General features: G+C 36.2%; 1 protein-coding gene across 2 annotated transcripts in view; it reads left to right on the plus strand.

Annotated features, from left to right (window-relative positions):
* Positions 1 to 231: 231 nt before the first annotated feature.
* Positions 232 to 26,459, plus strand: part of Unc13c (unc-13 homolog C) — a 562,417-nt gene continuing 536,189 nt past the window's right edge. For both annotated transcript variants that reach the window (XM_027925904.2, XM_071607322.1), the window contains exon 1: positions 232 to 3,223. In XM_027925904.2, coding sequence (XP_027781705.2) covers positions 232 to 3,223 — 2,992 coding nt within the window. The remainder of the gene's footprint in view (positions 3,224 to 26,459) is intronic.

Genomic DNA, 26,459 nt, shown 5'->3' on the forward strand with positions numbered 1-26,459 from the left:
TGGAAATAAGATTCGTGAATCCCTTCCTCCAGGAATGTCTTTCACAAATGGAGCTTCACTACTGGTTTTTACTGGACATTGACCTTGTGGCAGAGCCACAACTGCCTTTCCTGCTATTTTCAATGATTCACAGAACATTTGAATAGTGATGCTTGCCTTGGCTTTACCGATTTTCATCCCAATACCTTGTTTACACTGTTGGGGCAGAAAAGCTTGCACTAATTTCTCTCCATGGTGGCTAATCTTATCAAGAGCTTGATTTTACCTTATATACATAAGCTTTGCAAAGGAATGTTTACAAAGAAACTGGGGAATACAACAAAAAAAAAAGAGAATCATCAGCAAAAAAAGAATCAAGATTTTCATACTGCTGGCCACACCAAACCCCCCAAATTTTCTAATACCTTAAAAAGCACTGTAAAGAAGATTGCAAAGTGTTCGTCAACTCGCAACTTATCTACTGAAGAAGACGAGACTAATAAAGACTTTTCCCTCTCACCAACATTCAGTTACCGAGTAGCTATTGCCAATGGCCTGCAAAGGAATATTAATGTAACCGACGGTGATAATGAGGATCTGTTTCAAGAGCTATCTTCAGTTGAGAGCTCTTACTCAGAATCATTAAATGAACTAAGGAGTAGTACAGAAAACCAGGTACAGTCTGCACACACCATGCCAGTTAGACGCAACAGGAAGAGCTCCAGCAGCCTTGCACCCTCTGAGGGCAGTTCTGATGGGGAGCGCACTCTGCATAGCTTAAAACTGGGAGCTTTACGAAAGCTGAGGAAGTGGAAAAAGAGTCAAGAATGTGTCTCCTCCGATTCAGAGTTGAGCACCATGAAGAAGACCTGGGGAATAAGAAGCAAATCTTTAGACAGAACTGCCCGGAACCCAAAGACAAATGTTCTAGAACCAGGATTCAGTTCCTCTGGCTGCATTAGCCAAACACATGATGTCATGGAAATGATCTTTAAGGAGCTTCAGGGAATAAGTCAGATTGAAACAGAACTCTCTGAACTACGAGGACACGTCAATGCTCTCAAGCACTCCATTGATGAGATCTCTAGCAGTGTGGAGGTTGTGCAAAGTGAAATCGAACAGCTACGTACAGGGTTTGTCCAGTCTCGGAGGGAAACCAGAGACATCCATGATTATATTAAACACTTAGGTCATATGGGTAGCAAAGCAAGCCTGAGATTTTTAAATGTTCCTGAAGAAAGATTTGAATATATTGAGAGTGTGGTGTACCAAATTCTAATAGATAAAATGGGTTTCTCAGATGCACCAAATGCTATTAAAATTGAATTTGCTCAGAGGATAGGACATCAAAGGGACTGCCCAAATGCAAAACCTCGACCCATACTTGTATACTTTGAAACCCCTCAGCAAAGGGATTCTGTCTTAAAAAAATCATATAAACTCAAGGGAACAGGTATTGGAATCTCAACAGATATTCTGACTTATGATATCAGAGAAAGAAAAGAGAAAGGAATTCCATCTTCCCAGACATATGAGAGCATGGATATTAAGTTATCTACTCCAGAGCCCAAAACCAAAAAGAATAATTGGCAGTTACCCGATGACAGCGATGGAGAGCTGGAATCTGACTTCAATAGAAACAGTTATGCTGTGCTTTCTAAGCCAGAGTTTCCAACAAAAGGAAGTACTTCCAAGTCAAGTTCCAAATCACACAGTGCCAGATCTAAGAATAAAACTGCTAACAGCAGCAAAATTTCAAATAAATCAGATTATGATAAAATTTCCTCACAATTGCCAGAATCAAATAATTTGGAAAAGCAAACCACAACCCAATATGCAGATGCAATGCCTCTCTGGCATTCACAGAGTGATTTTTTCACTGCTAAACTTAGTCGTTCTGAATCAGATTTTTCCAAATTGTGTCAGTCTTACTCTGAAGATTTTTCAGAAAATCAGTATTTCACTAGAACTAATGGGAGCTCCCTCCTGTCATCTTCTGACCGGGAGCTTTGGCAGAGGAAACAGGAGGGTATACCCACCTTGTATGACAGTCCTCAGGACCAGCGTTTCGTTGAGAGTACTCAGGGTGTCCAAGTGCACAGTGAAATTGAGAACACAGAAACTGTGGATAGTGGAATGAGTAATAGCATGGTGTGTCCATCTGGAGACCAAAGTCATTACAGTGATTCTCAGCTCTCTTTACATGAGGATCTTTCCCCATGGAAGGAATGGAATCAAGGAGAACAAGGAACTGATTTAGGTTTAGACTCATCCACCCAGGAAGTGTTTGATTATGACACAAACAGTTTATCTGACCAACAGCTGGATGTCTTCAATAAAGACCTAGAAGACTTGGGAAAATGCCACAGTGACCTACAAGATGACTCTGAAAGCTATGATTTAACCCAAGATGACAACTCTTCTCCATGCCCTGGCTTAGATAATGAACCACAAGGCCAGTGGGTTGGCCAATATGATTCTTATCAGGAAACTAATTCTAATGAGCTGTACCAAAACCAAAGCCAGTTGCCCATGATGTATCGAAGCCAAAGTGAACTGCAAAGTGATGATTCAGAGGATGCCCCATCCAAATCTTGGCATAGTCGATTAAGCATTGACCTTTCTGATAAGACTTTCAGCTTCCCAAAATTTGGATCTACACTACAGAGAGCTAAATCAGCCTTGGAAGTAGTATGGAACAAAAGCACACAGAGTCTTAGTGGGTATGAGGACAGTGGCTCTTCTTTAATGGGAAGATTTCGTACATTATCTCAATCAACTGCCAATGAATCTAGTACCACCCTTGATTCTGATGTCTATACAGAGCCTTATTACTACAAAGCAGAGGATGAGGAGGACTACAGTGAACCAGTGGCTGATAATGAAACAGATTATGTTGAAGTCATGGAACAAGTCCTTGCTAAGCTAGAAAACAGGACTAGTATTACTGAAACAGATGAACAAATGCAGGAATATGATCACCCTTCGTATGAAACACCTTATGAAACCCCACAAGATGAGGGTTATGATGGCCAGGCAGATGATGTAGTTAGTGAAGGAGAATTGGAACCCTTACATGAACCAGCATCTGAAATGGAAATTAGAGAAGATGAAAACCAAAACATACCTGAGCCTCCAGTGGAAATCACAAAGCCAAAAAGAATCCGTCCCTCTTTCAAAGAGGCAGCTTTAAGGGCCTATAAGAAACAAATGGCAGAGTTGGAAGAGAAGATCCTGGCTGGAGGTACTCACGTTTAAATGCTACATTGTGAATTAATCGTGTTTTGACTTTAACTATTGCTCCTTAGAGCATGATCTGTTTACCTGGATAAAGAGTGTACTTGTGATGAATTTGCATGTCTTTTTAGAGGATTTTATTTTGTGCAGCTAGCTCTCCCAGCAAGTTTTGGCTTGATAATCTAAAATAAAAATATATTTCAAATAGGTTATTTTAAATGGGTTCCAAATTTAACCCTACTCATTGGAAAAGGATTCTTCTGCTAGACACAAACCTCATTTCATATGAACCAACTGTGGCATCAGTTGTCAAGAAAATGAGGAGTGAAATCAAAGGACAACCCCTTAAGACAACAGCTGGCTGTCTGCTCCTTGGTTTCATTAGGTTTATAGGGATGCAGAGAAAGGTTCAGTTAATCTTAAAAAAATTGAGAAGTTGGAATTTTAACTACCCCTCCCATCCAACTTACAATTTGGAGCATGATGCTAGAAAGAGTTGGGTTTGCACAGCCAATCCTAGCCAGCCCAACCAGAAACTTCCTTACCACCTACTGATGCAGCTGAGGGAGAACAATAAAGCCAAACCCTCAGACAATGCCTGATGAGTGGCCACAAGTCATACTTTAAAGACAAATTAGTAAGGGAATAGAACAGTGAAGCTTCCTCTTTGAGAGAGGAGTAAAATTCTCTTCCCCATTATGGAAATGAGAAAAGGACTTTATCTAGCACTTTTTCTTAATTTCCTGGGGGAACAATTTTGAATTATATACTTGGTAGCTGCATGCTCTCGCTTAAATGTGGAATCTTTTTAAAAAGTTTAAATATATAGAGGTAGAGAATAATACAATGAGTGGGATAGATGGAGGAAGAAATGGTTGATACATGTGAGAGAATACAAAATAGCAGATAGGTAGGATGAACCAGGTCTAGGAATCTGATATATAACATGAGGACTATAATTGATAATAGTTACTATAGCCATGTTATATGAGTCAGTTGTCACTGTTTTATACACACACCCAGGACAAAGATGTGAGATGATAGATATGTTAATTTGCTTCAATATAATAGCCACAATTCTCATTATGTTGTAAGCTTTAAATATTCACAGTAAAATGTATTAAAAATTAAAAAATAAAAATTCCAAATTAGCAAGTCTCTACAAAGTAGATCATTACTGGTAATGACCTTCTACTAGCTAATAAACCTAGTCATATAGTGGCAGCTCTTGAAAACATAAATGTATTTGGTTAACTCTGTGTCATCAATGTAAGGGTTCTAAGACAGAGAAAATAATCTTCTGCCATTGATCTGACTCAATAGGCCTGGCAAGAGAGAACTAGACCCCTCCACCATCTTGGAACTTGGATTGTTGTCATCCTATGTGCCAACTTTGAATGGAATCTGTTGGATATCCTCTGTCCTAGAGGATCAGCACACACATCTTTAAGATGCTCTCTGGTTAGTGAAAGGCACCAGATTGACTACCCAGGAGGCTGCAGTAGCCTAGATTTTAAAGGCCATCGCTGCTCCCCTTGGCAACAATCAGGCAGTTTTCCCATCCTGTGCTACCAATATGCTTCAGAAGGAAGGGCGGCCAAAGAAGGACATTTTCCAGGCCCTTTCCCTGCCCAGAGCATTCCAATGAGATGCCAATTGTCATGATGTTTTCTGTGCCCAGGGCCATCTGCTTGTTGAGTGTTGAGCAGATGCCAACAGATATTTCTCTCCATGGCTACCCAGTGGTCATTAGGTAGCAGTGCTATCTTTTCTTCATTTCTAACCTGGCCAGATTGGACCATAAAGATCTTGCTCTAAGGTTCTCTGTGAGATGCTATTCCCTTCACATAGATTTATGAACTTATGGATAGGTATTTGAATTATTAATTTCAACTCTTGTTTGAGGGTCTGGAAGACAAGAAAACCCTAATTTTTTGTAGATGTGGATAGTTAGTGATAGTGTTCTTGAGGACCTTCACTTTGAGCATCATTCTAATAGGGTAAGGGATTTTAAAGTGTTTATGGCCAGATACTTATCCATGAAGTAAAATTCTTCCCTCGTTGCTGAGCCTTGTTGAATGGCACCAGCTGACCTAAAATAAATACCACAATAGGGACTTTCTTATCCTTACTTCCAGCCTTCTACCACCTACCATATGGAATTTACTCTTGTCTCTGAATTCCTATGTCCCTGCTTCCTATGGCCCTGGATTCCACCTTATATTTATGTACATTTCTCATTTTATCTTCTAAATTTTTAACCAGAGGCAGGGGAGTCTTTTCTTTTTCATCTTTTTATTTGTACTATATGCTGAGATTACAGTGAGTTAATATGTGCTGAATGAATACCTGAATGGAGGTTGGAAGGATACTAAATGAAAAGCACCAACTTCCAAGTCAAATCCAAATTCAAACTGTGGCCTTTCATTGCTAAGGCTATGAAGGTGTTCAGAGAGCTCAGAAGAATGCTAGAGATAAAAACTTGTTAATCAGTAGCATTACGATGTACTAGCACTCTTCAGGCAGTTTGCCTGTTTTCATTCTTTCACTTCTTCTATCACCACTGTGAATTCGATTCTGTTATTATCCCACTTTACAGGTCAGAAAAATGAGATGCTAAAAACTTACATAACCCACTCAATATCATACAACTAATAAGTGGTACATCCAGAATCAAGTGGATGGGTATTTTGGACATTTAGAGCAGCTATATGCTGCCTCACTTCCAAGGTTCCATTTTACTCATGGTTTAGTTGCAAAAACATAATTAAAGATAGAGAAAAGTGTCTGCCACTATGTTTATTTCAATTTAGGATTTTCATGAGAAGCCAGTACTAATTGAAAGGCACTAAATTCTCTGGCACACTGAGGTATTGATATAAAATAGCTCATTCTGTTTTTTCTACTTCAAATATTTGGTCCATTTTATAAACAAAAGTTTGAAATACTCAATAAATATTATAGAACATCTTTCTTTTGCTGCAGGGGAAGGGTACTGGCCACAAACACTCAGGGGTACTCTACCACTGAGCCACATCCCCAGCCCTATTTTGTATTTTATTTAGAGAAGAGTCTCACTTAGTTGCTTAGCACCTTGGTTTTGCTGAGGCTGGCTCTGAACATGTGGTCCTCCTGCTTCAGCCTCCCAAGTCCCTGGAATGACAGGCATGTGCCCTGAACCTGGCTTAGAACATCCTTCTTAAAGGATGATATAGTTCAAGTCTGAGAATGCTTTACCTGGATTTAAAGCCTAAAGTCAGTTAGAATTAATTTTCCTAGCAGAAAAACAAAAATTTTGTTCTTAACAAGGCTGTGACATTATAATTATCACAATTACTAATTTATTTCATGGTGCATATTTTGTTTTCTAAGTGGCTATAGGACTTTGTGATAATATTCTGGTTCCACATAAGAATAAGACATTAAATACAGAACAATTTCCCAAGGTTGATTCTTTATTATGTTGAACCTAGTGTATCTCAGTCTGACTGGTTGTTAGAATCATCTGGGGAGCTTTTATGGTAGTTGTTCCTGTGGTGGTGTTTTAAATTTACCAAATCACTGACCATTATGATTTGGTGATCCTATAGTAGAGCCAGAGATATGTATTCAAAATTGTGTGAATTGCTAGGTGCAGTGGTGCATGCCTGTAATCCCAGCAGCTTGGGAGACTGAGGCAGGAGAATCTAGAGTTCAAAGCCAGTCTTAGCAAAAGCAAGGTACAAAGCAATTCAGTGAGACCCTATCTCTAAATAAAATACAAAATAGGGCTGAAGATGTGGTGCCCCTCAGTTCATGCCCCAATACCCCACCCAAAAAAGAAAAAAAATTGTATGAATTACTTATGGAATATATATGCCATTATAATAAAACCACCACTACCACACAATGCACAATTAAAAACATAATAAAGAACATTTAAGTAAAAAGTACAGTATATAGGAGAGACATTTATACTTCCATGTTCATTTCAGCATTATTCATGATAGTCAAGAAACAGAAACAACCTAAGAATCTATGAGCTGATGTATGGATAAAGAAAATGTGGTACTATGTAGCAAAAAATTGATTTACCTAACAGCAGATTTGTCAGCAGAGCTACAATTACAAACTGTTCTTCCAAATCATAAGCCAGTACTCAAGCCATCAGACCATTCTACCACTTTACATGATACCACAGGCAACATGATTGATTATTCAGGTATCATTTCTATGCAACCTGAAATAAGAGAAATTGTTTACTATATGTCATAGTGGCAACAAGAAATGACAGACTGAATGTTATTCTTATTTTCCAAAGATGTAGGTTAACCAGTGTTCCATTTTCTTAGTGCCATTTCTGATGCTTATGCACTATTGAGGATAGCCTATGGTTTTAGGTTTTATATTTTTGTTTCTCAGTTATAGGAAGAACAAAAGTGGATAGTACCCACACATGCAAACACAAAATGAAAATTTACTTAGTGCTTAATATAGTGGTATTTTACAATCTTAAAGAACTGAATAGGAAATTCTGAAATTGACCAAAATGTTCTTAACTAACATTAATTGACTACTTTAAAAAGTTCATTATTATATATGTTGAATCCTCATAAAATATCAATGAGAGGGACTATACAAAGTTCCCAAATTTTTCTTCCTACAAAGTAATTGCCAGTAGTTGTGTAGACTGTGAAACTAGCATAGGACCCATTTTTTGCCCCAAGGTTTTGGAATCCTCTTCCGGTACTCTCTGCATAACAACATGTTCTTAGCTACCTGTGAATGTTTTTGCTTTTTTCATGGAAAAGTAGAACACCTATTCTGTAATACATGCTTTTACAGTGTTTCAAGAGTATTTCTGGGTTGAATTTTACAAATAGTGACTTTGAGATGTAAAAATACATGAGTCTCATCTGGGTTCACTTGTTTAAAAAAAATAGATTCCCTGATGCAATCTCTAGTTGATTCTGATACAAGTTGACTCCAGGATCACATTAAGAATTTGCTTCAAAGTTCGTAATGATTAATGCATCCTAAATCTTTTCATTCTTTCTTGAGTGATGTAATTTACTCCTGGAGTCACTATCTGTGTGGTAATGATTCCAATTAGTGTCTTTGGGCTAATATTTCTCCTCTTCAAAACTGAACTATTATATACAATTATTGTTTCAGTCTTTAACTCATGGACTAGTTTGGTCCTTTTAAATAAATATTTAATTATCTGACCAATTATTATGGTCTCGTAATAATTAAGTAGATGATATAAAGTTAATTTATAAGAATTACTCAGATAATTTTAAACTTTGACAACTGCTATAGAACTAAATACAAAGTGTTGAGAGAGCATTTGATAGTTTAGATGTTAGAAAGTTTCCTTGAGAGAATGATATTTGGTCTGAGATCTGAAGAATGAATATTCTAAACTAGGCTAAGACAAAGGGAAAAGAGCATTGGAGGCAGAGTAAATGGCACAGACTCAGGGTCCTGAAGCAAAAAATTGCATGACATGACAGATTTCAGGAACTGAAAGAAAGCCAGGTGTGGCTGGAGTAATACAGCAATGCAGGGAACGGTGTTAAAAACAAAAACAAAAACAAAAACAAAAACAAAAAAAAACAAATCTGGTGCAATGAGCAGAGGGCAGATTTTTCTGAATCTGGTGGATCCCTTGGTAATTGTTTTTCTTTTTTCCTCCTAGAAGCCCCGAAAACACAGTGAAAATCAGTGGTGTAACGAGTAGTAGGAGTTACATCAAATACAATATTCTACAGGCCTCAAATTCAAAAGGTTTAATGCTGCATACTTTTTTCCCACCATATCCTTAACCTGATTGTCTTCCTGATTTTTCTACATTGACAAATGGCACTACTATCACTCTGTTTGCTCATGAATCATCTTCCTTGGCTCTTTCCTTGCCACGCTGTGTGGACATTTGCTCTTTTATTTTTGGCTACCTAGAGTCTGCATTCCTTTTTGACTTCCCCTTAGTAGTTAATCGGAGGGAATTAGTGTGTTCTTTTACAAAACCAAGGGGCCAGATATCTTTTCCTATCCCTTAGTAGCCATGCCTTGAGCACATGGCAAATTCAGCTAACTGAAAGCTCCAGCCCAGAACTCTGAATTTGGAGGGAGTAATGGGAAATAGGGCAAATTAGGAATTATTCTTTAGTGTGTACATGGAGCCATGTGTCCAGGCCAGGGTTGCAGTCACACGTTGCTTAGGTGTCAATAGTGGGAAACCAACTATAGTGTGCCTTGGCTAGTTTCTGTGTCTCTTTGATGCCAATATCTCAAATGGAGTTCTTCAAACTTACAGTTGATTCTCTCTATGATCTACTCAAAGACCTTTTATTAGCAAAAATGAATTTTGCTGTGTGAGGCACACATCACCTTGGATTCATTCACTTCAGACGTGCTGGCATTTTTACCTCTAATTATCTAAGTCTCTTTTTTGTGTGTGTTTGTATGCCTAGAGAGATGTTTATTTTAATGAGCTGACTCAGATCATTATGGAATCTATCAAGTCCAAAATCTGAACAGTGGCCCACATGCTGAAGAGCCAGGCAACGAGTCTATGCTACAGTTCAAGTCTGAAGTGTATCCTCTACATAGTTCACCCTTGCTAAAGAAAGTTAAAAACAGGAAATTCTTAAACTGCATTGATTCTCCACTAGTTCTAGCAACCACCATCTCTAAACAGTTCTAACTAAATTCTTCTAATTAGTCTTCCTGTCTCTATGCCTCCCCTCTCCCAATCTTTGATTTTGCTGTATCCATAGGTAAATATAAATCTACAAAACCATAAAAATGTCTTAGTATTACTTTAAGGAAGGGTTTCAAGCAAGCAGTGAGCCCATGGTACTGAAAAGGTCTCTTTCCTTCTTGCATCCATCACTAGATGCAAGTCCCTGCAAGGCAGGTTCAGTACCCTGGACCACAGGCATCTTTCCCAATGTGCACCTGGAGTTAACAAGGATCAAGGCAGTGAGTGGTTAAGAGCATGCCCTCTAGAGTTGTGATCATTGGTAAGTTAGTAACTTCTCTGTGGCTCAGTTACCTCATTTAAAAAAAATGCAGACAATAATATACCTTTATGTGATTAAAATAAAATAAATACATAAAAACAAAATAAATATATAAAAATATGGTAAGATTTCAGCCAAACCAGTAAATCAGTGGGGAGCCAACCTATCTAAAAGGCACAGTGACTTTTTCTGTTGAAATTAAACTATTTCTGAGAAATATGATCCAGAAGCCAAATGCTGTAATTATCTTCCTCTTTTTTAGCTGAACTAAAATAGCCATCCAGAATGCATTCTGGGAAGTGATCAATTATGTTATTATTTCTATGGTTTCAATCCTTGAAAGACTCTGGGCACAGGCAGCTTGGTGGAACTGGACATAGCATTAATCATTACTTTATTGATGTTTTCGTAAAACCATGCAATTGCCTGAACTCTCTTGCTTGTTAAATGCTTTCCTAGGGCAGTATCAATGCAGAAAACCAAATAAGTCCATCAAGATTTATCGAGTGCCCAGTAGTTATGAACTCTGGATTAAGGTATGGGAATGGAGAAAACCCATGATAAAAATAATTTGGATTCTTTCCTTCATACCATTACAGTCTGGTTCAAGTTAGTTCAAAATTACTTCTTTAGCTGACTGTTGAGAGGCGTGTGGATAATTATATATTATAATTCATATATTTATTAAAATATTTATTAGCATTTACCTGAATCTATAGTGTGAAAGACATATGGTTATAGTTAGAAGAGAAGACAGAAAAATAATTAAATAACTGGATGACTAATGGTATTACAATTTAATTGTTATTTATTTGCTATTGATTATTAATAATAATCTTAGAAATAAATGAAATCATAAAATAACTAACATTTAGTCAGCCTAAACTGAGTGAGTACCGAAGTGAGTACTTTGCCTGAATTTTTCCACTGACATCTCCATAAGACTTCAGGAGGTACAGCAGATGTCTCCAGAACCCCATGTGGTCCTATTCAACCTTCCTCTGATTTGAGCAGCAGCTGTGATAGACCATAGCATTAATCATGTTCAACTCCATCTTTCTCTCAAATAGGTACCTTCCTTCGTTCAGATTTCAGCTTCAGAATCTTCCCTGATGTTGAGGGATTCCCTGCAGCAAACCTCAACCAGTAGAAGACAGCAGATGCTGCACAATACCTGTACTTTTTCATCCTTCCAAGGTCCTACCTTCCGTGCTCCCCACTGAACACACCTCTGGAGAGTGTAGCCCAGTCAAGCCCTTATTGTCTGCAGTATTCACCTCATTAATACATCCTGATGTTGGCCTTTTTTCTTCCTCTGCCTCATTCTACATCCTCATTCCTTATTCCAGGGACTATTTTTTCCCCAAACCTGACTATCATTATGCACTTATCCCAGGTCTTACTTTTAGTAGGACCCAGATTAAGACCTGAAGTCATGACTATTAATATGTTCATTTTGATGATGAGAATATAGAGCCACAGGCCAATAAACTGAATGTCACTTACCTTGTTGATGCACCAAAATGAGGTTCAGATATCAGCCCTTTCTGCTAATTGTTATATAACCTCTTATAAATAATATGAAGCAAACTGTGAAAAGGCCTAATTAATTGCTATCTAGATGCCCAGATTAGAGAGCATTTAGAAATAATTTCAGTTAGTAAGACCAATTGTGTTAGAAATTATTTTTTTGTTTCAGTAATAAGTGAACAAAACCACATTTGTATATGTTAAAAGGCATTAGGGTAAAATTGAGTGGAAAAAAATTGTGATGGCCATCATCTTTTTTCCTCTTTTTCTTATTTTGATGGTACTGCTATTAAAAAAATACCAAGTATGTATAATCCATAAGGAACAAAATTTTTTTTCATAGTTCTACAGGCTGGGAATCCTAAGATCAAGTCAACAGCAAGTGCAATTGTCCAGTGAGGGCTGCTCTCTGCCTCCAAGATAATGTCTTAAACACTTTGTCCTCCAAAGTATAGGAACGTTGGGTCTTCACATGGCATAAAGGGGAAAAAAACATAAAAAGGAATGGACTCCCTCCATCAACCTTTAATAAAGGCATCTAATCTGATTCATGAGGGCTCTGACCTGATGACTCAATCACCTCCAAAGATTTTTACCCCACATACCATTTCACTGGGATTAGTTTCAACATGAAATTTGGAGGGGATTAAAAGCATTCAAACCATGGTGTTTCCATTTTCCCTTCCCTCTCACTCCCATCTTCTCCGCAGCAATGCTGTGTGTCTTCCAGCATCTGATGAGCCAGTTACTCTCTACTGTATCCCCCCATCTTATATTAATACTTTGTGAAATGACTCTAATATTTATTGTAATTGATTTTCAGCTAATAAGCTGTATCACCTGGGGATGTTTGCAATTTTTTTTGCCTTTTCTCTTCCCTTATATAATGAAAGACAAAGACTTTCCTGCTGATAAAGGCAATTCAGCCTTTGAAAAGCCTGTAGGGTACAGTTTATGGATTTAAGAGTTTGTACAGATATCCTGAAATCACATCATTTTAGCAACTGAACACATGTAAGATTTGGCTTGAATGAAATAATCTTTAAACAATTTGAAGCCTCAACATTTTGAGGTAGAGTTAGTACTGATCAAAGGACATGGAAAAAAATAGAACATCAGTTCTGTACCAAATGTTTGGGAAGGGACAAATATTGAGTGGGGAAGGAGGCTGAGAAAAGGGAGGTACCATGGTTTGAATGTTTTCATGCCCTCTAAAGTTCATATGAAACTCAATCACCAATGCAGCAGTATTAGGAAGTATAGTCTTTGGGAGGTGTTTGAAATCATAAGGGCTCCTCATGAAGGAGATGGGGTGCTCTTATTAAAGTTTGTGTGTTTCCCTGTGAACACACTGCATGCATGCATAATGACCTAACTGTACTTACTGATAGCTGGGCAAATGGTTTTCACTGATGCCTTTTATAGATACAACATTAATAAAGATCAAATACTGTAAAATTTTTATATGGTTGCATAAAATGCACCAAAATCATGGCCAAGTATTATCTATTTTACAAACTTACATTATTGTTAAAACCAATTATTACACAAAACCATTTTTTTAATATCACTGGTGAATTTAAAATAAAAATTGTAGTTGTAGATAGGCAGAATGCCTTTGTTTGTTTATTTTTATGTGGTGTTAAGGTTTGAACCAATGCCTCACACATGACAGCCTCATCCCATCACTAATGAAATTTGATGTCAATTTTGTTTGTTACCACACTGAGTCTTTATATAGGCACTCGATTCTTATGATCTGCTGCTTAAGCAACTTGTTTTTCTTTCCATCATGCAATCATTGGGAGTATTAATTAGAAAGATTTCCCTTTCTTATGGCAAAGATATGACTCCATGTGTGTAAAGACTTAGATGAGTATAGGAGGAGAAAATACATCTACATTCTAGTTCAAGTCAGATAGTTGCTATGTCCTGAGTTTAAGTCATGATTGTGATTGAATTTTATTGGTAGTTTTGCCAGCTTTGGTATTTTGAATTTTATTTCTTAATTTTTTCCATATTTTTTATTGGAGTATTATAGTTGTACATAATGGTGAGATTCCTTGTTAGATATTCATACATGCACACAATACTAACAAAATAATTTGGCCAATATCATTTCCTAGTATTTCCACTTTTCCTTTCCTCCTCCCTCTATTGTTCATTTTCTGCATGAATGATTTAGAAAGAAAAGCAGTTTGTGTGGAAGGCAGTCATTCCCATGTCAAGAAAAATCAAGTTAATTGATGGGAAAACACTCCTTTGATTATAGGCCTGAGTGAATGTAAGGAATGCTTGGACATGTTAGACGCTAGCTCCTGGATGAAACTTTTTTCACCTTGAGATTCTTCATTGCATTGTGGAATTGAAACCCACACTTGACATGTAAATAACTGTTGAGTGTTGTTTACTTGTCATACTCTGCTTAGCACAAGGTATTGGGTTTTGAAGACTCTTTTAAAGTGCAACATCAGACAAGGGAAGACATGTAGATTTAATATGGCGTTTCTTAGACTCATGGGTTTTTAGGTTGTATGGCACCTTATAAATCATTTAGGCCAGTGCTGTCATTTACAACTTGAGGGAAGTGAAATTCTGGAGGGTAAATATGTTGGTCAAGATTACACAGGTGTTAGAGAACTGACTAGAAACTGATTTTCGTCAAGCAGACAACTGTAGGAGTAAATTTTTAATCTCAATGAAAGGAAGCTTCTATTAAAATAACTGCTTCCTTAATGATGGCATAAATACATTAATAATAGGGCTAAATACCTCAGAGCTCATTTCCTAATTTATAGAAAGAAACACAAATGCAAAATAACCAGTGCCCTTCTATTTATCAATAATAGATGAAAGTCTGAAATGCAAACAATTTTAAAAAGGACAAGTTAAAAAAATTTGAAAAATGTTAAGAGAAATGTCATTTCTTTATTTCTTAGCTCCTAGTTTTCTTTGCTAGCTGATAAGAAAAGTGATTATTTAGTTTATGTTTCTAAATTTATCAATAGTATTGGAATTTGGGGAACTGGAATGTTCTTGGAGATCATTGACTACTTGGGCTCAAGTCTGGATGCATGGCAACATCACCTAGATAAGATTTTATGTACTAAGGTTCTGTGTTTTCCCATCTGAGGATTCAAATTCAGTGGGCCTGGAAAAGGACTTAGGGATATGTATTGTTTGTAGGATCCCCTAAGTTTCTGAAATTGGTCAAGTTGGAGAACACCCAGTATTATAATTCCCTTAGTAATTATTAATCAGCTCACACCTCTGTAATTCATCTCTTTCATAGCAAAGTCATTTTAACTATTAATTCTGTTTCCTTCAAGCATTTAGGTAAATATAAGATGTGAAATGTAATTATTTGTTTTCCTTGGTAATTATAAATTCTTGAGCACTTTTAAAGTGCTAGTATCTCCTTGAACTGATAATAATTAATCTTTAAGAATACAGTGATGTGATATTCTACTTTGTATGTTTACTTAATTTACATTATACATTACTATAAATTTTGTTATTTCTGCATACATACTAATGTCAAATTTGTTGATACAAAATTATGCACAATGTACTTGTGAACTATTTTAAGACATTTTGTAAGATAATTTTGACTACATGGTCTTTTCTCCTTAGAAACTGCTTCCAAACCTTCTCCAAATGCTAGATACAATTTAACCATTTGCTGTATGTATCAAACATTTTAAAGATAGGAGGGAGACCATAGAGCAAGAGGACAAGAGTAGAAAGAACCTAGTTTATCAAATTCCTATAATCTGCAATTTGCTATGATGTAGAAATCTGAAACTTTTCTTCTCATGACTGCCTCAAAAGGCCCCCAGAAGAGTAGACATTGGTGCAACCACTTTCAAGGATGATTTAACAGTAATTACTAGTTTTAAAGGAACATACCCTTTCTTTCATATGAATGATTCATCAGATATACATGCAAAAGGCTATTTATTCATCATGGCATTATCATGTGAAACACAAAACTTAAACATCCATAAAGAGTACTTGTTAAAAGTGCATAATGTGTTTGGACAAGGGATTACTCCACTTTCATCATAAAGATGAGGAATGTCCAGCTGCTTGAGCTATATTAGGTTGAGAAAAAGCCAAGGTGCAGAACCTCCGGTCCTGTGACTCTGTGTGTGTGTGTGTGTGTGTGTGTGTGTGTGTGTGTGTGTGCTGTGTACGCATTACATATAGATTTTACTTTATAACCCCTGTGTTTTTATTTTGAAAACTCACAGGAATGTATTATTTAAGTAATAAAACAAACCAAAATGTCTTAGTGATGGTGATGAGAATTTAGAAGTACTAAGTAAATACTAACTGCTAATTTACTGACTAACTCCATAAAAGCTCATTATCTCCTATAGAGATACTCCTCTGTATGGGAAGCTCTCTTCAAGTTCACCCGACCTTATTTCATTCATGTTAAATCTAAAGCCCAATGCTGGACACCCACATCTTTGTTACTTGGGAAGTGACTGGAGCTCTGACTTTATGTACAAAAAAAATGCCTTTGCCACAGCCCCATCACTCAGAGGGGAATGTGGGAGCCAATTTCCACAGGTGATGAGAAGCTTTTCATCATCCAAGATGGCAGCAACACAAATGAGAATGAATGAGAGCATGATACTAGGAAGCAGAGACAAGTTTCCAAAAAGCCAAGCCACTCACAGAGAGGTTTCATACAGGGAAAAGGTATTAAATCAAAGACAGGAGGATTTATATTCTTAGATGAAGCCATTGGATGTCAGAACAAAGTAGGAAAAATGAAGATGGAGTCATGAATTCCTCTGTCTTAAGAAACAGGTCCTATAGTAATACTTCGGTGATACTTTGTAGTGTGGCCTCTGAGACTTATGGTTATAAAGAATTATTATTGCATGCTAACTTGAGAGATTTCCCTAAAACATAATCCCTTTCCTTTCTAGGGACACTGGCTTATCTCTACCTAATTTTGCTCTTCTGTGTTTCTTCCTAAAGAGGATTAGCATTTAAGAATTCGAACAACTAACCAAAAGATTTCCCAGAATATGAATATTTCAAAACTGAAAAGGCCTCAGTGTTTGTCTCATTCAGCGATTCTCATCTGTGAATGCTACTATTGCTCGTGAATAGAGGCCAGAAATGCTTCCCAGAGAACATAGGACAGATACCCTAGAAAATAATTATCTGGCTCTGATGGAAAAGTCCTCTTCTAGTTCAAATCCTTCAAATGATGGAGAGAGAAATGAGCCTCAGGGAAGTCTTACATTTCCTAAAGGCATTAATGATTGTATCTCTTATTTGTTAACATTCAGAAGTTGTTATGTTTCAGTTCTGCAGATGCTTCTTTGGGGAGCACATTTCAATGTCTTTACTAAGTTGCCAGAAGCAGGCCACTCTGTCCACATAGAGGGCAGAACCTCCAAGACATTGAGTTTCATCTGAAAACTAAATATAATTTATTTTATCTTGTTTGGGCTACCAAAGGACAAGACTGGGGAGATCTATCCTGAATACTCTGCTTTCTTGTTAAAACACATTCCTAACTCTTGAAAACAAATGCCTGTCTTGAATCTAGCATCACTTCTTCTGCCTATTTTAATTACCAGCCCCACTATTTAGTATCCACATAATTTTTCAGGTTTCCTGTTTAACAAAAGTTGCACTTTTACATACTGCATTGATGTGATTAAAAGCAGGTGCTTCATAGTAGTCAAAAAAGATAGAGTTGTTGCTCTTTGAACTCCACCATGTGCCCTGGAAAAGTAGTGTAAACTTTCTATTCCCTGACTCTCAGCTGTAAAATTGGAACAATAATATTTTTATCATTAGATTATCATGTAATATATATATATATATATATATATATATATATATATATATATATATATATATATAAGGCTTACATCATGCTTATCATTTGGAAAATAATCAGAATATATCAATAACTATTTTGCTATTTTAGTATCTATTGATTACAGGAAAAAATTTTAAATTTCTTTATACTTTAAAATGAATATACATTTTTATTATACTATACCAGATGTATACATTTGATGTATAGTTACAGATACCGCTTTCATAAAGTAACCACTAAACTGACTTCTAACAGGAAGATATAAGTTTGGCCTGTTCATGGACATGGTGGTCACATTAGAAAATAGTTGTCTGATTTATACAAGAGAGTCCTAAGAATTTGTCTCTATGTGTTCTAACACTATCTGGTTAGCATTTAGAGGGAAAATGGTTAGGTTTACCACTTGTAGAAGTACTAAGGAATTTATTCATTTGGTGGAATTCATTTTTGTATCCTATTAAAGACAAATTTTTTCCCCAAATAAAACTATATCTGTGTACTGTGTAAAGTTTAATCAATATAAGAATCTATGTTCATTTATCAAAAACTGAGAAGTATAAAAACAAGGATTGATTTTTAAAATTTTTGTCTTTGAATGGAACTTTTGAACAAAGGCATTCCATTTAGATATAATATTTTAAAATTAATATTCACTTTATTATAGTCACAAGCATTTAAAAAACACACTTCCTTATATTTCTAAGTTAACATGTATATCTTACTCTATTTTAGATGCAGTGTTTTTTTAACAATCACTTGTTAGAATCAAGAAGACTCTAAATTAATGTTACGTCCCATTTATAAATTAAATTAGTAAAACAATTTTGAAGTTTAAAAACTACAATTATACATAAAACCATTTGGTTTTCTTTTTAAGAATTATAACTGACCGATAAGCAAAAGTTTCCTAAGTAATTAAGAATTTTTAAAATAATTAGAAGTTAAACTTATAAATATTTCGGTGGATACCAGATTTTCTTGAGTATCCTGACACTGTTTAGAAACATAATTAAACTCTCTTTGAAGGACATCACAATTCTAAAATTAATTATTTTACGGCTTAATTTATAGTTCTAAACTCATGTTAGTTTTATAAATCAAATCATTCAAAATATTTCTAATACTTTAACTACTATTTTAGTTAGCTCTTTTGCTGCTGTGACTAAAAGACCCGACCAGAACAACTGTAGAGGAGGAAAGTTTATTTGAGGGCTCACAGTTTCAGAAGTCTTAGTCCATAAAAGGTGGGCTCCATTCCTTAGGGATCAAGATAAGGCAGGACTTGATGGTGGAAGAGTGTGGCAGAAGGAAACAGTTCACATGTGATCAGAAAGCAGAGACAGAGACAGACTTTTCTTGCCAGATATAAATACATACCCAAGGCCACACCCCAATTCCCACCTCCTCCAGCCACACCCTACCACTTCAGCCATCAGGGCTTTATTCACTGATTGGGTCAAGGCTATAATGCAATCATTTCTCCTCCAACCTTCTTGAATTGTCTCACACCTGAGCTTTTGGAGGACACCTCACATCTAAGCCTTAACAACTACTAAACATAGGTGCTTTCCAATTTCACAAAAATCATTTTCTGAAACTAATATGTATTTTAAGAATGGTGTGGATCTGATATATCCTATGATAACATCTCAGCCTTGCTGTTTAAAAGACAGTTGTTCTATCTCAGGCCTGTGGAGGTTGTATCAAGGAAGGTTTGGGGTCTAGGCACAGAATTTGGTTCTCCCCATGTCCTTACCTACGTGAAAACCTGCTTTTTATGGTTTCTGTAATAATGGAGTCCTCATGCTTTGTAGAAGTCATCAGGTTATTGTTATTGGGTTCAGGTTATTGTTAGGTGTCATTTCTGTCCACTCCATTGATGTTGTATGTATTCCTCGGCTTGATCAGGTTTTGCATTTATTTGATTTTCTTCATACCATTTAATGTTTTCTTTATATGGCTCAAAACACATTTTCATTCCATCAGATATTTTACTTATGTAATACTTTTGAAATCTCATTTAATTTTATTGCCTGTTTTGAATTGTCAAATTTCTTTATTCCTTTCATATGGTACCCAACTGGCAGGGCCACAGTGAGACAGAATGACAAGTCATTGGATGCTGTATTTCCCTTGGGTCTTTGGCTCCACAGACATAACACTGAAGGCAAGATAATGTCAGTAAAATTAATAATAACAACAACAACTACCAAGAATCTCTGCACACAGATATTGCTACTGTTGACTTGGAACATAACTGACCTCCAGTTCCTAAGACTAAAGTTGAGGACTCAGTTCTTAGACTTCTTATTTTTCTTCTATTTATACTTACTTTCTAACTGATTTCATGGTCCCATGACTTTAAAAGGCACTAGCATGCTGATGTTGACCACTTTCATATTTCCTAGTATAGACCTTTCCTAAATCCTGTTACAATACAACTGTTTGCTTAACTGCTTCATTTGGATGTTCAGAATCTGATTACTTGTGTGTCAATTACTGAGTCAATTACTTGATTCAGTTTTCTTCTCAGTTCCTCATGTTCCTCCATCATCTCCATCTTGTGTTTCTGCAATAACCTCTGAACTGATGTCTGTTTCCCCCTTGACCCCACTGGTTGCTAGGGTGAGCATATTAATGTCAGAGCATATTATCTTTTCATCCTCTGCTCAAAACTCTATAAGAGCCTCTTATTGTACTGAAGCAATCCCCAACCCTTATAGTTGTCTTGTATGATTTTCTCTTATTACCTCCACACATTCTTTTCCTTATCCCAGTACCTAACCTACTCATTCAGCTCCAGTTCTTGCTTATGTTCCTCTAGCTGACCAGGGACATTCCTATCCTTAGGGCTTTCCCAGAAACAGCACCTAAGATGAAGTGAATGCAACTAGTTTATTTTGAAGGTGATGTCAAGGTAACACTTTATGGGAGAGAGGAGATAAATCTGGGATGGGAAGGAAGCTGATATGAAATTTGTTTATGCTATTATGCAAGTGGGCCCAATCCCACTAAATATCTGCATGACCTTGCTACTTAAGGTGTAGCTTGGAGACTGCAGCATTGGCTTTGCCTAGGAGTTTGTTGAAATGAGACTCCCAGGAATTGCAGGCCCCACTCAGAAAGGACTTTAGAGACTTCCTATGCACTGATTAATATTTAAGAAATATTGCTCTAAGTGACAGTGTTGAACATAATCTTTAAGTTATCCTACACAAAGGCAGGGAAATGGGGGTGTTTTCCTCAATACCTTAGCTGATGGGTCAAGTCCTGCTTCCAAAGCCATTAATTTTCAGCTTGCCTCGTGTATTGGCTTAGCATGTTCTACAGCCTGGATATAAAGGCCTGCAGGAAGACAACCACAGGTGTTTGTAGTAAACTGTCTCAAGTGTGTTTGTAGGGAAGCATCCAATGCCAATAGCATCTGTTATTGAGCCTTTCCTCCAGCTCTTCCCTCACCCTAAAATGCTTTTCCCTCAAATATTCACTTAGCTAAACTCCTTACCTCCTCAAAGTCCTTGCTCAAATCATAGTATCTCAGGGATGCTTGTCTCATAGTATCTCAGTGATGTATCTGCATGTGCCAACCTACCATTTACAATTCCCATTACTCTGCTCTTTACTTTCTCTTTTCAATTGTACTTAGCTTTCTAATTCAGATGCAGTTCATTTATTTAATATGTTGTTTGCTTGCTCCATTGGAAAGTTAGTTTCACCAGAGCAGAGGACTTTGTTTATAGATACCATAGAGCAGCTTTTTAATATGTGCTGAATAAGTAAATTTCTGTCTTTTTAAAAAAGTGAGTAGTATGCATAAAATTTTACATTCTGCAGTGTTTAGCATTATAAATGTTTCCTGTCATGGAATTTGGATGATGGCCTGAGTGGTAAAAAGTATTCATGAAGACAAAGAGAAGCAGCAATTAGTAGAGTTTATTGGAATAAGATACCCTGCACCCTCACAGCAGGGACATGACAAAGACATTGGCAGCAGACTCAGAGAGGGTCTGGGCTTATGTACATTTCTTAGTTCTTTGTTTTCCTTTGGGATGCTTTTTGCTAGGAGTGGTCTATGCTAAACAAGGGTTGACTGACAGATTCCTGTGCCTTGCCCAAAGTGCCTATTGCACATGCACCAAATGCTTGTTCCCAAGTTTTACATTAAATGCATGAGATGCAATAATATGTATGAAGTTTTAGGTAGGGAATTCTCCCTTCTATGTTATTATAGGTCAAACTTGGGGTTCTCTGAGCATATTCCTTGGGATGGGCAGGCAATCATTTTGAGAAGAAAATCTTATTTACACTTTGGGAAAGTTAGCTCCTTGGATTTCAGCAGTGGGGCAGGATGAAAAGGTGGTCATTAGCCCCACATCAGTTCTGTGGATTGAGGTGGCATGGGACCTGGGACAAAGTTTCCTAATCTATCCTGCCTCATTTTCCATTTCATGAAAAACTCATGTTATGCTCATTTGCTGCCAGATGTTTCTTTGTTTCTACAAATTATAATTAACATAAAAATTCTCACAGCATTTGGCATTTAGATTATTTCTTATTTTCTTTCTGTTATTATAAATATTGTCATGAGCTTCTCTGTGCATAAACCTGTTGCATTTTAAATATTATTTTAAGATAGATTCCTAGAAGTAAAATATTGAAACAGAGGCTAAAAATTACTGTCAAGATTCTTGATAGATACACAGAAAACATATTTCAGAAATTATGTCTCTATTCTTGATAGATACACAGAAAATATATTTCAGAAATTATGTTCTAAGCAGTAATGAATGAGTATGACTGAAATGTCATACACTTTCTATCAACCCAAGGCAATGGAGTTTAGTGGTTAAGAGAATAATTTTAGAAATGAACCACCTTAAATATCAACTTTAACTTAAGTAACTTAATTTATCTGTATCTCACTTTGTTAAATTGTAATGATGAAAATAATCTTGCTTACCCATAGGATTATTTTGAGGATTAAATTTGTTAATAAAGAAAGAGAACTAAGATGAATAATTGGTACATCGTAAGCACTACAGAGTTGTTATGATACTGAGGCCTTTTTAAATTGATAAATGAATAAATGGTACTTTGGTTTGACTTTCTATATTTTTGCATTTTGAAATCGTAACTTACTAAGTTGAAAATTTGATACTTTAATATGTATTTTTTCTTTTTGTGTGTATGTGTGTGTTGGGGAGGTACGAGGGATTGAACTCAGAGGCATTCAACCACTGAGCCACATCTCCAGCCCTATTTTTAATTTTATTTAGAGACAGAGTCTCACTGAGTTGCTTAATGCCTCTCCACTGCTGAAGCTAGCTTTGAACTTTCAGTCCTCCTGCCTCAACCTCCCAAGCCAATGGGATTATAGGCATGTGCCACCATGCCCTGCTTATGTTTTCTCTTTTGAGAATTTTACACATAGTAAAATATTAAACTTGCATATTTGGAACAAAAATTTTCCTAACATAATATTTATTCATCATCACTATTTATAGATTTTATATATATATCATGTGGTAAGTTGCCCTACATGATATCTTCATTTTTTAAATTTGCAAGATTTTCTTCATTCATATAATTAGAGAGATGTTTACCTATAATTTAGATTTTATCTTTATTGTTATAGTTTTACTTTTTGCTTCTTTTAATCTCCCTAAGATGCATTTTAATGTATTTTAAGAGCTAAATCCTAACTTGACTTAATTAGTGTCTATTACAAATTAGCCTATGATTCCTGAGGAAAACTTATTGATTAAGATCAGAGAAGAATTCAGACTAATTCTCTAATTCAGGCACCAGAAGCTATGGTAACTTGAATCTTTCAAAATTTTTGCCAGAATTCCATGACATTTCTCAGAGTTGAGATGTGAAGACTCTCATGACATTTCTAATTGGCAGGAGGACTAACTCTATGTCCTTGACAGTTGAGACAGTGGTACCAAATAGTTTTAACTTGAGGGCAAGTTCTGAGAAAGATATGAAATAACTGTTCTCAAATGCACATGAGACATCTGGCTCCATATGAATAATTTGATGTCATCTGTTGAAGAAGGCCATCACTGGGCACAGTTCTGGATAAGGGAATATTTCTAACACTTTTCCCTGATGAAGTGTGTCTGTTCTGGAGGGTATAGTGCTGTCAGTGGTGAAGAGGATTAGCTAGTAAGATTTATGGAAGCCTACTGTTTCACTACTGGGTCTTGTACATCTCAATTTAGCACGATGCAGTTGTGCTTGGCGTTACAAGAAATCACAAACCTGCAGAGTCAAATGTTGGAGCCTAAATTCAAATAATTGCCAAAATACTTTTCTTATTTTCTAAACTTCTTATTTTTTACATAAAGTATCAAATGAAAAGAATTTATCACTGATAGTTCTTTGTATCAGTTTATTTTCACTCTGAGGCTGATTTGGAGCTTAAATCACAAAATGGGGGCTAGAGAATTGTGTCTTCTCTAAGCAAGTTTGAGCTTCTTTCCTCTTCCAGCTTCTCTCTTGGGGAATAGCATGGGGAGGAATCTGAACATACTCAATTCATTCTTGTAAGGGGAACTAGGTTCCTATTGGTGCTACATGGTCTGTACAGCTCTGGGTCTTTAATGTGTAGACCTGCAGAACTTGTGTGTGAATGCTGTCACTGGAATTGCCCTATCCTGGATTTTTTTCAAGAATATTTTCTCTCTCAGTTGAGGGTTCTAATATTTTCTTCTCTCTTTTGGGCCTTATATCACCTACAACTAGGTCCTCAATTTCTGAATACTTTTTTTTAAATTGCAGCTTTATTGAAATATAATTCACATATTATTGAATCCATTCTTTTAAAGTGTATAGTTCAGTAGTTTTTGTATGTCAGAGTTGTGCTATCACCAGATTTTAGAAATTTCTTCACCCTAAAACACTGTATGTATTAGCAGTTACTTCTCATTGGCTTAAACCAATCAGTTCAAACGAATCCCTCCTCTAAGCCTCTGGAAACTACTATTCACCATTTTTGTCTCCATGGAGTTGACTATTTTGGACATTTTGTGTTAATCCATATTGAAGCATATGTCTATACTACATTTCTTTTTGTGGATGAATAATATTCCATTGTATGGCTATACCAAATTTGTTTATTCATTAGTTGACAGACTGATGGAAAAAAGTTGGCTATTGTTAATACTTCTATTATGAACATTCATAGATAGGTTTTTATGTGGACACAGGTTTAATATTCTCTTGGGTATATGTCTAAGAGTAGAATCGCTTGGTCATATGGAACTTTGTATTTAACTTTCTGAGGAATTGCCAAATCATTTCGCAAAATGAATACACAATTTTCAAATTCTGCTGGCAATGTGTGAGAATTCTCATTTATTCACATTATCACCAACCCTTATTGTTATTTGATTGCCTCATTATAGGCATCCTGTTGAGAGAGAAGTAGCATCTCATTGTGTTTTTAAACAAATAAATTGTATTGGGTATATATGAGACTTACAATGTGTTTTGGGGATACACATAGATAGTGGAAATTATTATATAGTGAAGTAAATGAACTTATCTATTATCTCACATAAGGTAAATTATTATAGTACATAATCTCTGGGAAAATATTTCTGAGATTTAGGGAATATTTTACAATCTTCTACAAAGTAGTTTTAGCACTCAGTAATAATTCTTCCTTGAGTTTATAATTACTATAGTGATTACAAAATGATGATTTTTCTAATTCTGTCTTTTACCTTTATTAATGAGCATTCTTCTGTAAAGAAGAGCTTCTTTTCTCCTTACTCTTTTAACTTCTTTTTAAAAAACCATTGTATAGACTTTTTGACTTAAAAAACTCCTGGTGGTATTTTTATGTAGATTGCAATAAGCATAAATGAATTGAATTATAAATAACATTTTTATGGTGTTGGGGTATACGCTCCAAGAAGAAAGAGTGATTTTCCATGTGTTAAACTCCATCTTAAATATTTGGTATTTAAATTTTTACGTTAAAATCTATTCTATAGGTTGTTTGCCTTCCTGAACTGTAAAGGTTGTGCTTTTCCCTTGCTATCTAGGACAACTGTTTTGCTATAGATTGGGTCTTTTATTTCCCCCTAAAGGTTGAAGACTTGGTCTCCAGCTTCGTGCTGTTTCAAGGTGGCAGGAAATCCTTTCTCTCTGCTCCATAGCTCTGTTTTGTTTTTGTTTTTTTCCTAATTTAAATCCTCCAGGAATGTATTTATTTTGGTTATAAATGACACTATAGAAATAGCTGGTTATTGCACTCCTAGGCACATACCCACCCTGCTGAGTTGTTTATCACAAATAACAGGAGAGATCTGTGGAGCCAGGTGTCCCTGAGTCAGGCTAGGTGAGGACCCTAGCAACCACCAATCAGCATGAAACAGGGAAAATACCTGGGATGCCAGATGATCCTCCCAGTAGTTTATGGTGGTTGATAACATGTTGGGAAACCATGTAGTTCAGCATGTACTCCCCTCGTGGCTTAAACCAATCAGTTCAAACGAATCCCCCTCTTGTACTAACCAATCACCATTACCCAAATGTTCCCGCCAGTGAATGCGCTAATCATGTTTTAGAGTTGTTTTATGATTTTCCCATGGTGTGTGATGATTTACTAAGAGATGCTATGATGTATGTGAAGTCCCTGCCTTCCCCCAAAGAGTGTATAAAACTGCTGCAAACCCTGGGCTCAGGGCCTCTCAGTGTCACCAGTTACTGTGTGGGCGCAGAGGACGGAGCTAGCTCGCAATAAACACCTCTTTGCTGCTTAAAAAACAAAAAAAGAAAGAAATAGCTGGTAACTTCTGAATAAGGTTTGTAGATTAGATCTTAATATTGAGCTAAAT

The sequence above is a fragment of the Marmota flaviventris genome, chromosome 2 (genome assembly GCF_047511675.1).
Source record: "Marmota flaviventris isolate mMarFla1 chromosome 2, mMarFla1.hap1, whole genome shotgun sequence".
Lineage (NCBI taxonomy): Eukaryota > Metazoa > Chordata > Mammalia > Rodentia > Sciuridae > Marmota > Marmota flaviventris.